The sequence below is a fragment of the Xyrauchen texanus genome, chromosome 29 (assembly GCF_025860055.1).
Source record: "Xyrauchen texanus isolate HMW12.3.18 chromosome 29, RBS_HiC_50CHRs, whole genome shotgun sequence".
NCBI lineage: Eukaryota > Metazoa > Chordata > Actinopteri > Cypriniformes > Catostomidae > Xyrauchen > Xyrauchen texanus.
The window spans coordinates 34374861-34388967 of record NC_068304.1 but is presented as its reverse complement, the minus strand read 5'-3'; the positions used below and the strand labels follow the sequence as shown (position 1 = coordinate 34388967).

The 14107-nt window shown below is 35.6% G+C and overlaps 1 protein-coding gene across 3 annotated transcripts in view; it reads left to right on the top strand.

The window, feature by feature from the left end:
* LOC127623310 (neuroplastin-like) overlaps positions 1 to 13502 on the top strand; it is a 55604-nt gene extending 42102 nt beyond the window's left edge. For 2 of the 3 annotated variants that reach the window (XM_052097717.1, XM_052097715.1), the window contains 5 exons: positions 1709 to 1845; positions 2309 to 2582; positions 10887 to 10908; positions 11055 to 11151; positions 11231 to 13502. In XM_052097717.1, coding sequence (XP_051953677.1) covers positions 1709 to 1845; positions 2309 to 2582; positions 10887 to 10908; positions 11055 to 11115 — 494 coding nt within the window. In that variant the 3' untranslated portion in view covers positions 11116 to 11151; positions 11231 to 13502. The remainder of the gene's footprint in view (positions 1 to 1708; positions 1846 to 2308; positions 2583 to 10886; positions 10909 to 11054; positions 11152 to 11230) is intronic. The other variant, XM_052097716.1, reaches the window with a different exon arrangement.
* Positions 13503 to 14107: the final 605 nt, after the last annotated feature.

Sequence of the window (14107 nt, the reverse complement as noted above, 5' to 3'; positions counted from 1 at the left end):
CAGTTAATGTGTTTTCTTTTTTTATTATTCCGAAATTGCATTTTAATGCAAACGGTTAGGTGTTAGTTAAGTGCCAATTATTTTTCATCAGGTAGGTGTTAGTTAAGGGTAAGGATGTCTGTTTTGTTAAACTCTCATTTATCTATTTGGATGCTATTGGTTAGGTTTAGGGTAAAGTTTTAGGTTAGAGAGGTACCTCGTCTGATCACAACCTAATTTCGTTTTGGTGCCCCCTGCTGGACATTTCACTTGTAAACTGCAGCCAAACGTGTAATGAAGCACATCATTTTAGTTTTACAAAAATGTTTCGTGAGACTGGGCTGGATTTATCAACATAATGGGAAGGTTGCTGGTTCTATCTGGACAAGAAGTGAGACATACACATACACTAATTGTATTTTATCCAGCTTATGGGGGGTTTGAGTCATAGATACTACGTAATGTGAAATATGTTGCTTCTACATAAAAAACCACATGCTAGACCAACAATATTCCCTCAACTAGTATAAAAGAGTTGACTGAATGAACAATTTCATATTCAACAATGTTGTTTAACAATGTGGGTGAATTGCACGTTCCCGACATGCATTGCAGCATTAATTGATTATGTTGTTAGTGTTATTGGCTCATTTTTATCTGTATGCTGATTTTATGCAGTTATTGTTATTTTTGTTGCCACTGTTAGTCAGTTATTGTGTGGTAAAGCAATGGGCTAGACTTTTAACTTAATGAGGTTTGTTGATTGTCACCTTTATTGAGGTTTGTGTGCTAAGGGCTGAAGACTGTTGTGTGTCTATGCCATAAAATTGCACATAAGAGGCAATAATTGCAGTTAACTTCATGTAAAAGTAATTGAAATGGTGACAAAAGGAAAGTTCCTTGTATTGTGAATTGATAGTTGGTTGAACAAGAAATTAGTGGTTCTCTCAACAAGAATTTAATAGAATAGAATCCTTTATTTAGGTCACACATTATGCACACAGTTTTTTGCATATATACAGTGAAATGTATTAGTTTTCACATGTCCCAGCTATGCTAGGGTCAGAGTGCAGGGTCAGCCATGAAACAGTGCCCCTGGAGCAGATAGGGTTAAGGGCCTTGCTCAAGGGCCCAACAGTGGCATCTTGGTGGTGCTGGGGCTTGAACCTTCTGGTCAGTAACACAGAGCCTCAACCGCTGAGCCACCACTGCAAACAAGTAAACAAACAAATTCACATTGAATAAACAAAGCAAGGACAGTTCTTAAGAGAACTCAAAAAATCTTACTGCAACATGTTGCCTTGATTTTTTAAGTTTGCTCAACAATTCTTTTTTTATGGTGTACCATAATGATTATGTTCTTGGGCAAGACAGTTCATCTCAGGTTTCTCCAGGTTAATTGTCTTGTTAAATGTTGGCACTGTTCTACATCGTAACTGTAAATAAAGATTCTAATCCTGGCACAATTTACTGTCTGTTCATAATACTTGATAAGCCCAGGGAGTTTAAATGCTTAACTTTTTAATTCTAGAGAATTACAGAAACTATTACTACTGGACCATATGAAATGTCATAAAAACCACATCACCTGGAACCAAAGAATAAACAGAATGTCAAGAACAGATAAAGAGAGTTTTGAACAAGGATACTAAAGAGACAAGCTCAGATCTGCGTGATATAAAAGCAACATCATTGCTGACCTAAATCAACCTTTTTTCTTTCTGTTTAGCTGCTCCAGAAATCACAGGCCACAAACGAAGTGAGAACAAAAAAGAAGGAGAGAATGCAATGCTGTTTTGTCGATCAGTAGGCTATCCACATCCTGTTTGGTTGTGGCGTAAAAAAGTGGACAGCGGATCTTACATCGTAAGTAACCAAAACAAATGGGTAACAAACATTATGATACTGTTTAGCTGAAGACACATACTGTATGCAGATAGTATTGCAATTTAAATGTAATCTTAAAAATGAGGTCTGTAATCTTTTTAAATGATTAAATACTTTCTCCCCCCAGTTTAATATGCAGTTCAACTGTAAATAAGCTATTTGTAGGTTGATCCCCTGAAATGTGTAAACAATGTGGCTCTGAGGCCTCATCCTGACCGCCCGACACAGCATTATTTGCTTAAATAATGGTATGAGTTTGAGACGGGACTGTCGGTTTCTGTCAGTTCTGAACAGTGTGGACAGGTGGAGTGATTAAAAAAACACATATTCTTGCAAGTCTGTGTGGTGACGCTATTGCCGCTGAAATCACACATTTCACTTTTAAATAAATAAGGACACTGCAGCATCACAGATAAACTCATGTGCTTCCAACATTGTGTAGGACATTGATAACAGCACTGGCCGATTCTTCATCACCAACCAAGATAATTACACAAATCTGAGCATCACCAGCCTGGACATCAGCACGGATCCAGGCGAATACATCTGCAATGCTTCAAACATCATCGGCTCGAAAGAGTCCATGACCATCCTGAGGGTGAGGAGTCACCTCGCCCCGCTGTGGCCTTTTCTGGGCGTCCTAGCTGAAATCATCATTCTGGTGGTCATTATTGTGGTTTACGAGAAGCGTAAGAGGCCAGATGAGGTTCCTGATGGTAAGCAGCACTGTGCTTTAAATATTTTTACATAAAAGTCTCGGATGGTATGATTTCCTTTTTTGTTGAAATGCCAAACAGGACTATACTATAGCAGTTCCTTATTTTTGTATATAAAAAACACTGCATACAACAATCAGTATATTTAGTTTTGTTTTCCAGTAAAATTTCTAAACATCATTTACAGAAGCTAAATTATGTAAGACAATAAGTCATGTTTTCAGAGAATACATTACATTTGTTTTAGTTATAGTAGGCCTGGATTGATTGAGCAATTCCGATGTCCATTCTTTAAATCCCAAGATCAGTCTTTTATTTTTCCTGAAAGTTTATTTCAGTTTTGGTTGTGTTCATTATTACATATATTAAATAAATAGCAATTGAACTGCATAGTTTGGTCTGTGCTGTAAATTCTTTAAAAAACATTTTTTTCTAAATGTACCAAGTTAGAAGGTTCCCTATACAGATTACAGCATTAGCTGAGGAAATTGACATTATTACTGAAATATATTCAAATGAATCCAAATTAAATCAAATTGTATCAGAATCTAATTAAAAAGCAATAGCTAGCCCTATTTATAAGTTCATAAATAAGACCTTTAAGCATAAATCATACTAAAGGTTGCTACATAGATAGATAGATAGATAGATAGATAGATAGATAGATAGATAGATAGATAGATAGATAGATAGATAGATAGATAGATAGATAGATCGATAGATCGATCGATCGATCGATAGATAGATAGATAGATAGATAGATAGATAGATAGATAGATAGATAGATAGATAGATAGATAGATAGATAGATAGATAGTCCTATTTATAAGTTCATAAATAAGACTTTTTAAGCATCAATCGTACTAAATGTTGCTACATGGATGGATAGATAGATAGATTGTTTTTTTGGAAAACAAGACAAAAGTAAGGGTTAAAAACATGATTTTGTACTAATAGTATTATAGCTTTCAGAAGGCAGTGGTAATGGGGCAGTTGTTTAGGCAATAGATTAGAAAATGATTCTAGAAATGTTGTACCATACAAGCAAACTTTGGTGAAACAGCTGGGCTGGTTCCTTGGAATACATTTAGACTGTTTTGAAGATTGAAGCAGCCATTAATAATATATTCAGAATGAGGTTGTTAGTGGGACATTCACAGACCTGGCTGTTAGCGCGAGGGCAGCACAAGTGAATATTCATTAGTGTTGAGTCAGAGGAGAAACACTGGTAAATATCGACCTCTACGCTTGACCACATTCAGCCAGCTTTTAATCTGAGAGCCACTACTAGAAAGACATATCAGAACTCTAGCTGCCTCACATTTGTACAATCTTTATGAATAATTGATACTGTCATCAACTGCACAGGATTCTCTTGTCTCAATAAGAGAAAAATAAATATTAATACTGTTTACTGACCAGTGAGCAAGACATCTGGCAATATTTCAAGGAATAATTCATCCAAAAATGAAAATGTTCAATTACTCACCCTCATGTTGTTCAAAACCTGTATTAATTTGTTTCTTCCGTGGAACCCAAAAGGTACATTTTTAGAAAAATTTCATCCTGCCTGGTATTTTCCACAATGAAAGTAAAAGGAGAGTCTCCTGGGTTTTGTCATCTCCAAAATTTAAGTGGTTATTCACTGAAAATCTTTCCATCTGCGTAAGCTCTCAAACCAAATGTGGCACTTTTAGACACACTCGTGGTGTCAGGTTGTACGTTTATGACGTTTGGTCAAGAGACACGCAAGTACCAATGATGTTTGCTGTCCATTTCAGAGCCATTGACTGCTTTTTTTGTCATTTTGAAGCTTGACTTACTCTGTGTCCATTCATCTTCATGACATGGAAAAAGTGGATAGTATTTTCTTCAAAAATTCACCTTATGTGTTCCACAGAAGAAGAAGAAATGTCACACAGGGTTTGGAAGGATGTTAGGGTGAGTAAATGATGACAGAATTGTCATTTTTAGGTGAAAATTCTGTCACACTCGGGCCGTAAAGTGGTGGAGAGCAGAGTAAATAATCCCAGTAACTAGAACACACAGTTAGCGAGTATGTCTAAACATGCTCCTTTCTGAACATGTTGAGGCTGTTTCTGAAGGGATACAGTCAGGCATAGCATCATGCTAATTTGACCTTTGTAGAACCACAGAAGGGTATCACGGAGCCAAGGGTGGTCAGTAGCTACCCTTTAACTGTGCTACGACATTCACTGGATCTTAGTGACAGACAATTTATATCCTATCAATAAAATCATGATGCTTGTTCTGTTGCTTTCTGCTAAATGATATCGACTAGAGATGCATCTTTCATATTTTGTATAATTACATTCTCAGAAATGTTACTTAAAATCCAACAACCTCCAGTAAATGTTTGTTGGCATACTGATCTAGGAGTAGGCCAACATTTTATTTAATTGGCATTTCTGGAATTTTCTATGTACATACTATGATTTAAGAATAATTGAAAAGAAGGAATGCAGTCATAAAAGAAGGAATATCAGTCAACATAGTCATATTAAAGGAATATTCAGGGTTCAATACAAGTAAAGATCAATCGACAGCATTTGTGCCATAATATTGTTTACCACAAAAATGAATTTGGACTCTTCCCTCCTTTTCAAAATCTGTCTTACAGTGAGGCACTTACAATGAAAGTGAATGGGGGTCAATCCTTAATTATTAAAATACTCGATACTATAATATTTCAAAAGTATAGCCACAGAACATGAACAATATTTTAGAGATAAAATCGGTTACCAACCTTATCTGTGCAAAGTTATAGCCAATTTTGATGATGTAGTCAACAAAACCTAAAATGACTGTAAAAATTATGATTTAAACAATTTTACAACACAAATAATACATGAGTTTTAACTCTAGAATGAACGTAAGTGCTTTTATAAAATTATAAGCATCACATTTCTGCTTTTATGCCCTTTTATACTTTAATGCAATTTACAGTAGTGATATGGGTTACCGATATGGGTTTTTTAATGGCCGATGCTGTTATTCATAGAGCAGCATGGCTGATACATTTACATTTTACATTTATTCATTTGGCAGATGCTTTTATCCAAAGCGACTTACAGTGCTCTTATTACAGGGACAATCCCCCCGGAGCAACCTGGAGTTAAGTGCCTTGCTCATGGACACAATGGTGGTGGCTGTGGGGATCGAACCAACAACCTTCTGCTAACCAGTTTAGTGCTTTAGCCCACTACGCAACTGCCACTCCACTTTTTTTATATGCCGATATAAAGCCAATATATCATATAATTGTATTTGTACAGTGCACAGTAAATACAGTATGACATTTACTTATAGCGCAGGTAATGTGCTTTTACTTTAAAGTTGCTTTCCGCTAGTACTGATCCAGCGAGCAGCAATCTCCTTACAGCTTTCAGTTTACATGGCCCAGATACGCAGAGCAGTTTAAATGAAATGTTGTTGCATGTCGGACTCTTATTGTAGTAACACAATTGCATTGGCACTTAACAACAATACAAACTGTGATTGGTCATTTACATGTCTCAGACAGATTATTCCACATGCAATTGGAAACTAATCGGCCAAATGGGAAAATGTATCAGCCAATGCCGGTCATTTAAAAATTCTGAATATCGGCCTTGCCGATATATCGGTCAACCACTAATGTACAGTAATAATAGCAAATAACAATAGATTTGAAAAAGAAGCATTTGCTTACCATGGGCGAACAAACTGGACAGTTTCAAGTGAAGACAAAGTAGTTTTGCCTGTTCATACGAGGAAATACATCTTACTTATCATATTTTAAATAAGGTCCTGCATGTAATTCACAGCAGAACATCTCTGATTTCTGTATAAAATAATTGGTTAAATTAAATAATGGGTTAAACTTTGATTTCATTGATTTTGGCATCATATTCTTTGTTGTTGATAAGTTTGACAACCTGCATGTCTTCAGAAATGTCAGATTCTATTAGTTTTCTTTTCAGTCATGCTGTGACGTCCACTTGTGCTTATCTAATGATCAAAGGGAAAACACATTTTTTAGGATTTGCTGAAAAACTTGCAACGATTCGCTACTGTTACAATTATTGTTTGTTATGGATTTTCAATACAAATTATTCAAATGTTTTATTATTCTTATTATTATTATTGAATCAGTTTAGAAAACAATATCGAACAGCTCAAACATCTTCTCTTTCTCTTTCATTACCAAACCCTCAAAAACTCCCACGCAACCACAGACCACCAGAGAAACATGCACAGTGGACCATATAACACAAGTGAAAGAGTTCTGTGTTCACACTGCAAATGCAACATGACACTAGCAAGTCTTCTGTAGAGGTGGGTAGAGTAGCCAAAAACTGTACTCAAGTAAAAGTACAATTACCGGTACTTAAAAAATAAAATAAAAAATGACATAATAGACATTTACTCCCCTATATTCCATTACATAATACACATTTTACATTTCTTACAGAATTATTATTATTAGTAATGGAAATTCTATCATAATTCACCATCAACACAATAACTAGATTTTAGACAGAATGTTACTATTTTTTATTGAATGTGTTTTTTTCTCCATAATTTGAAAGTGAATGGTGACAGAGACAGTCAGTCCTAACATTCTGTCTAACATATTTTGGGTTCCACATAATACAAAGCGTCACACAAAATGTTGATGCTCAAAAAAGCACATAAAGGCAACATGAAAGTTAAATCCATGTCTTCAGTAGTGATATGAAAGGTGTGGGTGAGAAACAGATCAATATTTATGTCATTTTGTGCTAGACAGCTGGGGGTAATATGGAGAGAAGAATGTGAATCACCAAAAACACAAGAATAAGAACGTGAAAGTGATCTGTTTCTCATCCACACCTATCAAATCACTTCTGAGGATACTGATTTAACCACTATAAAAATCTTCATTTGAGATCAACAGATGAAAGAATTTCATACACATCTGGGCTGGCATGAGGGTGAGTAAATAATGAGAATTAAAATTTTGGGTGAACTATTCCTTTAAGGGCTCTTGTCAGATCTGGATGAATTTGTCAATAAGAGAGGTTTGGAAACATTTCTAGTAATTATTACAGTGAAAACGTCAAAATGTTCCCCAAGGACATTATATATAATGCTGAAATATAAACCAAAGCAATATTATGCTTTATTAATGCCTTCTTCTGCTATTTCATAGCTTTTAAAGTCCTGTGTGGATTCTTATTTCAGTGTAGTTACAGTTTTCAGTGTTGTGAGTATTTAGATCATTAGTTCTTTACAGCAGTACCGCCACTCTCTAAATGCATATGCGCAGCCTAGTGAGTAGGGCACCAACCCCAGTAGTGGAACACTCGTTGTGTCAGAAACCTCCCCCTATCCACTATATAATGCACTATTTTGGGTGTCTGCCATTGGGTAAGAGTGTCTGAATTCTGAGTGAGCCAATACTCGTTCCCTACTTTTGTTCACTCATTCTTACCCACAATGCACTCTAATTTCGATTGTACATTTGATGGAAGACGTACAAGCTTCCTTCACTCCTGCTATTTTTTCTTTCATGCTGAATGTATTACATTAATTTTTGACAAATCAATCTTGATTAAAATAACATAACATATAGAGGCAAAACATACAGGTACATTTTACTGCTGAGATATAGTGCACTAACTGCCATTCACTATATAGTAAATAGTAAACGATTGCGGACAAAGCCAGTTTCTCTTCGCCATACGATGCACATCTCACAGGCTTGCTGAATAGTTTCCAGTATCCCTGCGAGGACACGGGGTAAATGCATAAATACAGGCTTCATTTTGCACATTATTACTCATGAACAGTATTCTTTTGATTATGGGGTCAAATGTGACCTGAACATGTCCTTGACCGGTTTTATGAGATTTACCCCATTGTTTATTTATTTTAAGTCATCTCACTATCTGGATTCAAAAAGATCAGCAAAAAAAAACTTTATATAAACTAACTTGTCAATTTTGACCTACTGTAGATTCCTAATTAATATAATGAGCACTACTACATGATAGTAACAGATGGATAGAAACACACACACACACAGAGAGAGAGAGAGAGAGAGAGAGAGAGAGAGAGAGAGAGATAGAGAGATATGACTGAAATTCAGAAGTTCTAAACCTAGACTGAATCAAATCTCGTAATGCCAAATCCGTTCCACTTTCTACAGCTTTAACCATAAATTCTCAAATGCACCTGATTGTTTGTTTTGCTTCTTTGGATAAATCCCTGAATGGCCTCCACAAACCCCATAATACAGAATAATCACATGCAAAACATAATTAAGTAGAAAAACTTCCTCACAGTTGAGTTTGCGTGCATGAACACCATGTTCTGTTTTGTGGTTTGAGGCAGATTTGTTCCCAGGAGAGCGGGTCAAGGGAAGGGTGGGGTAGATTAAGGTAGATTATATCTGCTCACAGTCTTATCAACAGAATCAGAGATGATAACGTAATGCAATGACGCACATTATAGCTGAAATCCACGTGCCAGGATTTCATATTTTCACCAGCACTGTCCTTTACACCTCTAGTGGTTTGAAATCTGTGAGCTGACTGTGAGTACTGACATGACTGAATTACTGCTGAAATACTGAAAAGTGAATAACAGCTTGATGCATTTCACATTGTTCATCTCCTAGTCACCATATTGTTGGTTGTAAAAGGGCGTTTCTACTGCGGGTCGCTCTTACATTATTGTTGGGTTCCACAAATTGCAATAGCTTTTGAAAATCTGATCACAAATTTGATGTACAGTTTTACTGGTAAAAATAAAGTTTTGACAAGGAATTTGTTTTCTTGCCACTAAAAATTACCAGTCTGGAGGGGAATGCGTTTGTATATAAATTTCAGCTGGGTATAATGTATCATATCTTGAAAAAGATGAACGGCTTTCAGTGCATGAATTAAACTCAATTTAAATGCAGATATTTTCTCACACAGTTTTCCATGCAACATATATTATATGCTCAGTCACTACACACTCAAATCGCTAACTTGCATTGAAAATAAATGACTTGGCGGCCGTTCAGACCAAACACGCTTTATTGTGCTAAAAAAAGCTAGATGCAGCACACAGAATAGAACAGAACGCAGGTGTTTTAAGACGCATTTTCTTTTTAATTTGACATGACATCTAAAAAAGGTGGCATACCTGTGTGAGACGCTGAAAAAACAGCGAGACACTGTGCAACGGTCAAAGACATCAGTCTAGTGCATGTTTACACAGCAAAACAATTGAAAAATAGACAGCCAGAAAAACACATTCTGTGTGGACAATCCCTTATCGCCTGCCAGTGTGAACGGCCCATCACACTTGGGTTCCTGACTCATTCAAATGGATTGCATTTCCACAGGAAGCAAATTTGTTTGGTCTGTCATATGTAGTAAACTGAAATATTTTTCTGCTGTGATGTTTTTGAATTTGCAAGAATCTTTAGATTGATGATTGTGAATCAGGCAAGGATGAAAACTAGTATGTGTTTTTCAAACGCTCATAACCTGCTTGGTGTTCAATATTGTGGAATGCTGCTGCTTGTGACCGCATGTGCAGTTATACATACATAAATACACTAACCAAAACTGTCCATTTGTCTGTGGAAAAAGCCATGCATCTGTTCTTCAATGACCTCTAATGGCCTTACTCCATCCTTGTTGGATGGAGTTGACACCTGTCAACACCTTATACTGTCCAAACTTCTCTAGACAATGTTAATAGTTGTTTTGCTGTTTTTGATCCATTTCACACAAATACTGGCCAATGAATTTCCTTGGCTTTTCCAGTTTGTGATTACTGGACAGTGATTTTTACATCATAAAGAGCTATCTTGTGCGGATTAAATACTTTGAAGCCGAGTATAACTAGAAAATGTAATTTGAATATAATTTGAATGACTTTTCAAGGCTTGGGAATCACAATCTCAAATTCAATGATATTTCAATGTTTCCATGACCGTGGGAACACCAATTATATCTTTAGTGGAGAAAATAGGTTTCCCCCATTTCCCCATGAAATTGTAACCCAATTGTTACACTATGAGCCAAGACCATTTAGACTTGTCTTGCAAGTGTTGCAAAATGTAATGGGTTTTGCTGTTTCATCTAGGCCTAACAGTAACCATTTAATGTGAAATAACAGTTTATAATCTGTTTAAGTTTTTATTGATCTTTACAGAACTATCACATCACAAAAAAGATCCAGTGCAAATATTATTGTGATGGGTTAATATGAAGTCTTTTTGTTTTTTTGCATGTTTTCCTGTGTGTGTCGACCCTGTTGAAGACGATGAACCAGTTGCACCAATGTAAGAACTCAGACTCTCATGCATCACTCACGATAATGTTACATTTAGAACACTACAAAACAGTTTATTAAAACTTATGTATGACTCATTTGTTATGATGTTTAAACATTTGTATTAATTGTTAACCTTATATCTCTGTCCTCTAGTAAAACCAACTCTACAAACAACCACAAGGACAAAAATGTACGACAGCGGAACACCAACTAAGCTGATGGACCAATGTACTGTAGAAGAATACTGAAGGTTTAGAAATGCAGATGAAACACAACATATAAACATCCATTTAAAATAACAAGTTCACCAAGTCCTTCCCCATTTCCAGATGACCAACTGCATATCCCGACTTCGGACATATCCAAAGAGAGGAGACGCTCATGGCGATTTTCAGTGACGCATATCCTGCCTCACGAGGTGAAGAAAACAACAAACAACGACAGCATTACACTGGCAGAAATGAACAATTTAAGTATGCCTTATTCAGGCTAAGGGTCTGTGCGAATGTGTGGACACTGACCGAATCATTCTAAAGGTGACAATTTATTTTTTCCATGTGCTGTTTAACACTGCGTTTCTTTCTTTTATCATGCCCTCCTGCTGCACTGAATCGTTTTCATATCTACATGTTGTCTCGAATGCATGCAATAACATAATCGAATAAGATTCAAATATCGTTTTTCTATTGTTACTTGTTACTTTAAGTGGTGTTGCATCCAAATGAATAACCCTTGTGTGTGTTTGAGGAAGTATGTCAGCATTTCAGCGTGTGCGAGTGTGCGTTTTTAATTACATTTAAATGGATAAAAAAAGAGACCTTTGTACAGTTTATCATCCAATAAAACAATACTAAAAGGAGGTGTTTTGTCTTAAAGTAGAATGCGAGAACCTTGTTGTGAGTGGCAGACCAGTATTTAATCAAAAAGAGCTGATATTGTATTAAATGACTAAATGAAATGGATACATGTAACATTTATTTTCTAGAGTTATTTAGACATCTTGTACATTGTGGTGCTGTAAGTGTTCAAATATTATGATAGCATCTGTAAAAAGGAAAAGACTATTTCTTTTTTTTATATAACTTCAATGTCTTTATGTTTCTTTTAGAAAAGAGTTAATTCTTGTACAGCATGGCTATAATCCTATGCAATATGTATTCATATAGACCTACTGAAAATTGTAAGTTGGGGTGGATTTGTTTCATTTCAGAGAGTAATAAAAAAAATGCTTTAACAGGACGGGAACATACAGTAGGGGTGCATCGCATTTAAAATGCACTGCTGTAGTTGCATGTCAACTCCTGATCAATACCGTGTGTCACGATGACAATGGACCAACATTCAAGGGAGGAAGTGGTTGGAGCTCAAGCCATTACAAACTATGTGAAAACAATTGTTTCCTTTTTCAGAATAAAGGTTCCAAAATATATTGGTATTTCTGTGTTGTTCTGAATGAATGGCTGGGTTGAGGTTTGATATGAGAGATCTTCCGAACTGCATTAAATTGACCCTTCGCTAAGCCCCACCTTAAACATATTCAATACTGACCGATTCTAGCTACTAAAGCGGTCTACTAAATTATTTGAAAAGCTTTTGCATTTTTTTCTAATGTATGCCTATAGAAGTCCTGTATGTTTAGAGAGTTTTGAAGAAAACTCAAAATGTTTTAATCATTCTTCAAAAGTGCATGTTATGGACAGTGTTGGGGGAGTAATGGAATACATGTAACGGGATTACTTATTTAAAATTCAAAATATAAGTAACTGTATTCCACTACAGTTACAATTTAAATAATTGGTCATTAGAATACAGTTACATTCAAAAAGTATTTTGATTACTGAAGAGATTACTTTGGATTTTATTGTCATTTGTTTCATTTCATATTTAGTCCTTTCAGATGGAAAACCTTTATACATATAAATGATGTGATCCAAAGTGCATTTGAACAGCGGTGAAACACTTTCTTATGATGCGTTACGTTCATACGAGCAGACAGAGAAGTACGTTTGAAGTAAGTTTGGTGCAGAAGAAATATAAATACATTTTGTGAAATTTTCAGCTTTACGCTAAGCTAAAATGCTATTTCTAGCCATTTTACATGCACATATGGAATGATATTCCAGACATTATTCAAAAGGAATTGCAAATTGTATTTGCAATTGCGTTTTCAATTTGTGGACGCATAAAATGTGACATAATCCAAACGCAATTGCAAATCGCGCCTTTACGGTTTGCATTTTCGTTTAAGCGAACGCACAGTGACTGCCAAATTTCAAATGGAAAAGCAAAGTCCGTTTGCAACTGTGTTTCCCATATCTTACGAGTTTTGGCCCTGTCATATTTAAATAGCAATTTCAATTACCACGTCTGCTTTTTCACTTTCTCAGCGTCGCGTATGTAGCCAGCCAAAACTCAAATGGAATACTAATTCCCTTAGTATTTCCATTGATGCCTTACACGGAAACCTGTCAATCAGGGTCAAGGGTGGGATTATGCTATGGGGCGTGTTTGTCTTGGGAAGTGACATCACTCACAGTCTATCAGTATCAATAATTAGCACTGCACTTTATTCATCTATAATCTCACACTGGACTGTCAACATATTCTCCTCAATATACTACTTCATAGATATATATATATATATATATATATATATATATATATATATATATATATATATATATATATATTTCATATACTCCTACTTATTGTATTGTATATTGTGTGTATTGTTTACTGTACATTGTATATAATTATTGTGTTGTGTAAGTATGTGTACATTTGATTTGTAAATTGTTGTGTATGTTTATTGTAACTGGTATATGTCTCGTCACTGTCATGACTGCTATGTTGCTCGGAACTGCACACAAGAATTTCACCTACTGTTGCACTTGTGTACATGGTAGTGTGACAATAAAGTGATTTGATTTGATTTGATTTGATTTGATTTGATTTGATTTGATAAACCGGCGTCTGTTCAGGGCATCACCTCTTGACCGTCGACTGTGAGTGACGTCAATTCCCAAGACAAACACGCCCCATAGCATAATCCCACCCTTGACCCTGATTGACAGGTTTCTGTGTAAGGCATCGGAAATGGAAATACTAAGGGAATTAGTATTCCATTTGAGTATTAGAAAATCAGTTATTTTGAATTCTTATAATAAAGGTGGCTTAAATTTCATTGATTTTGATTCTCTTAACAA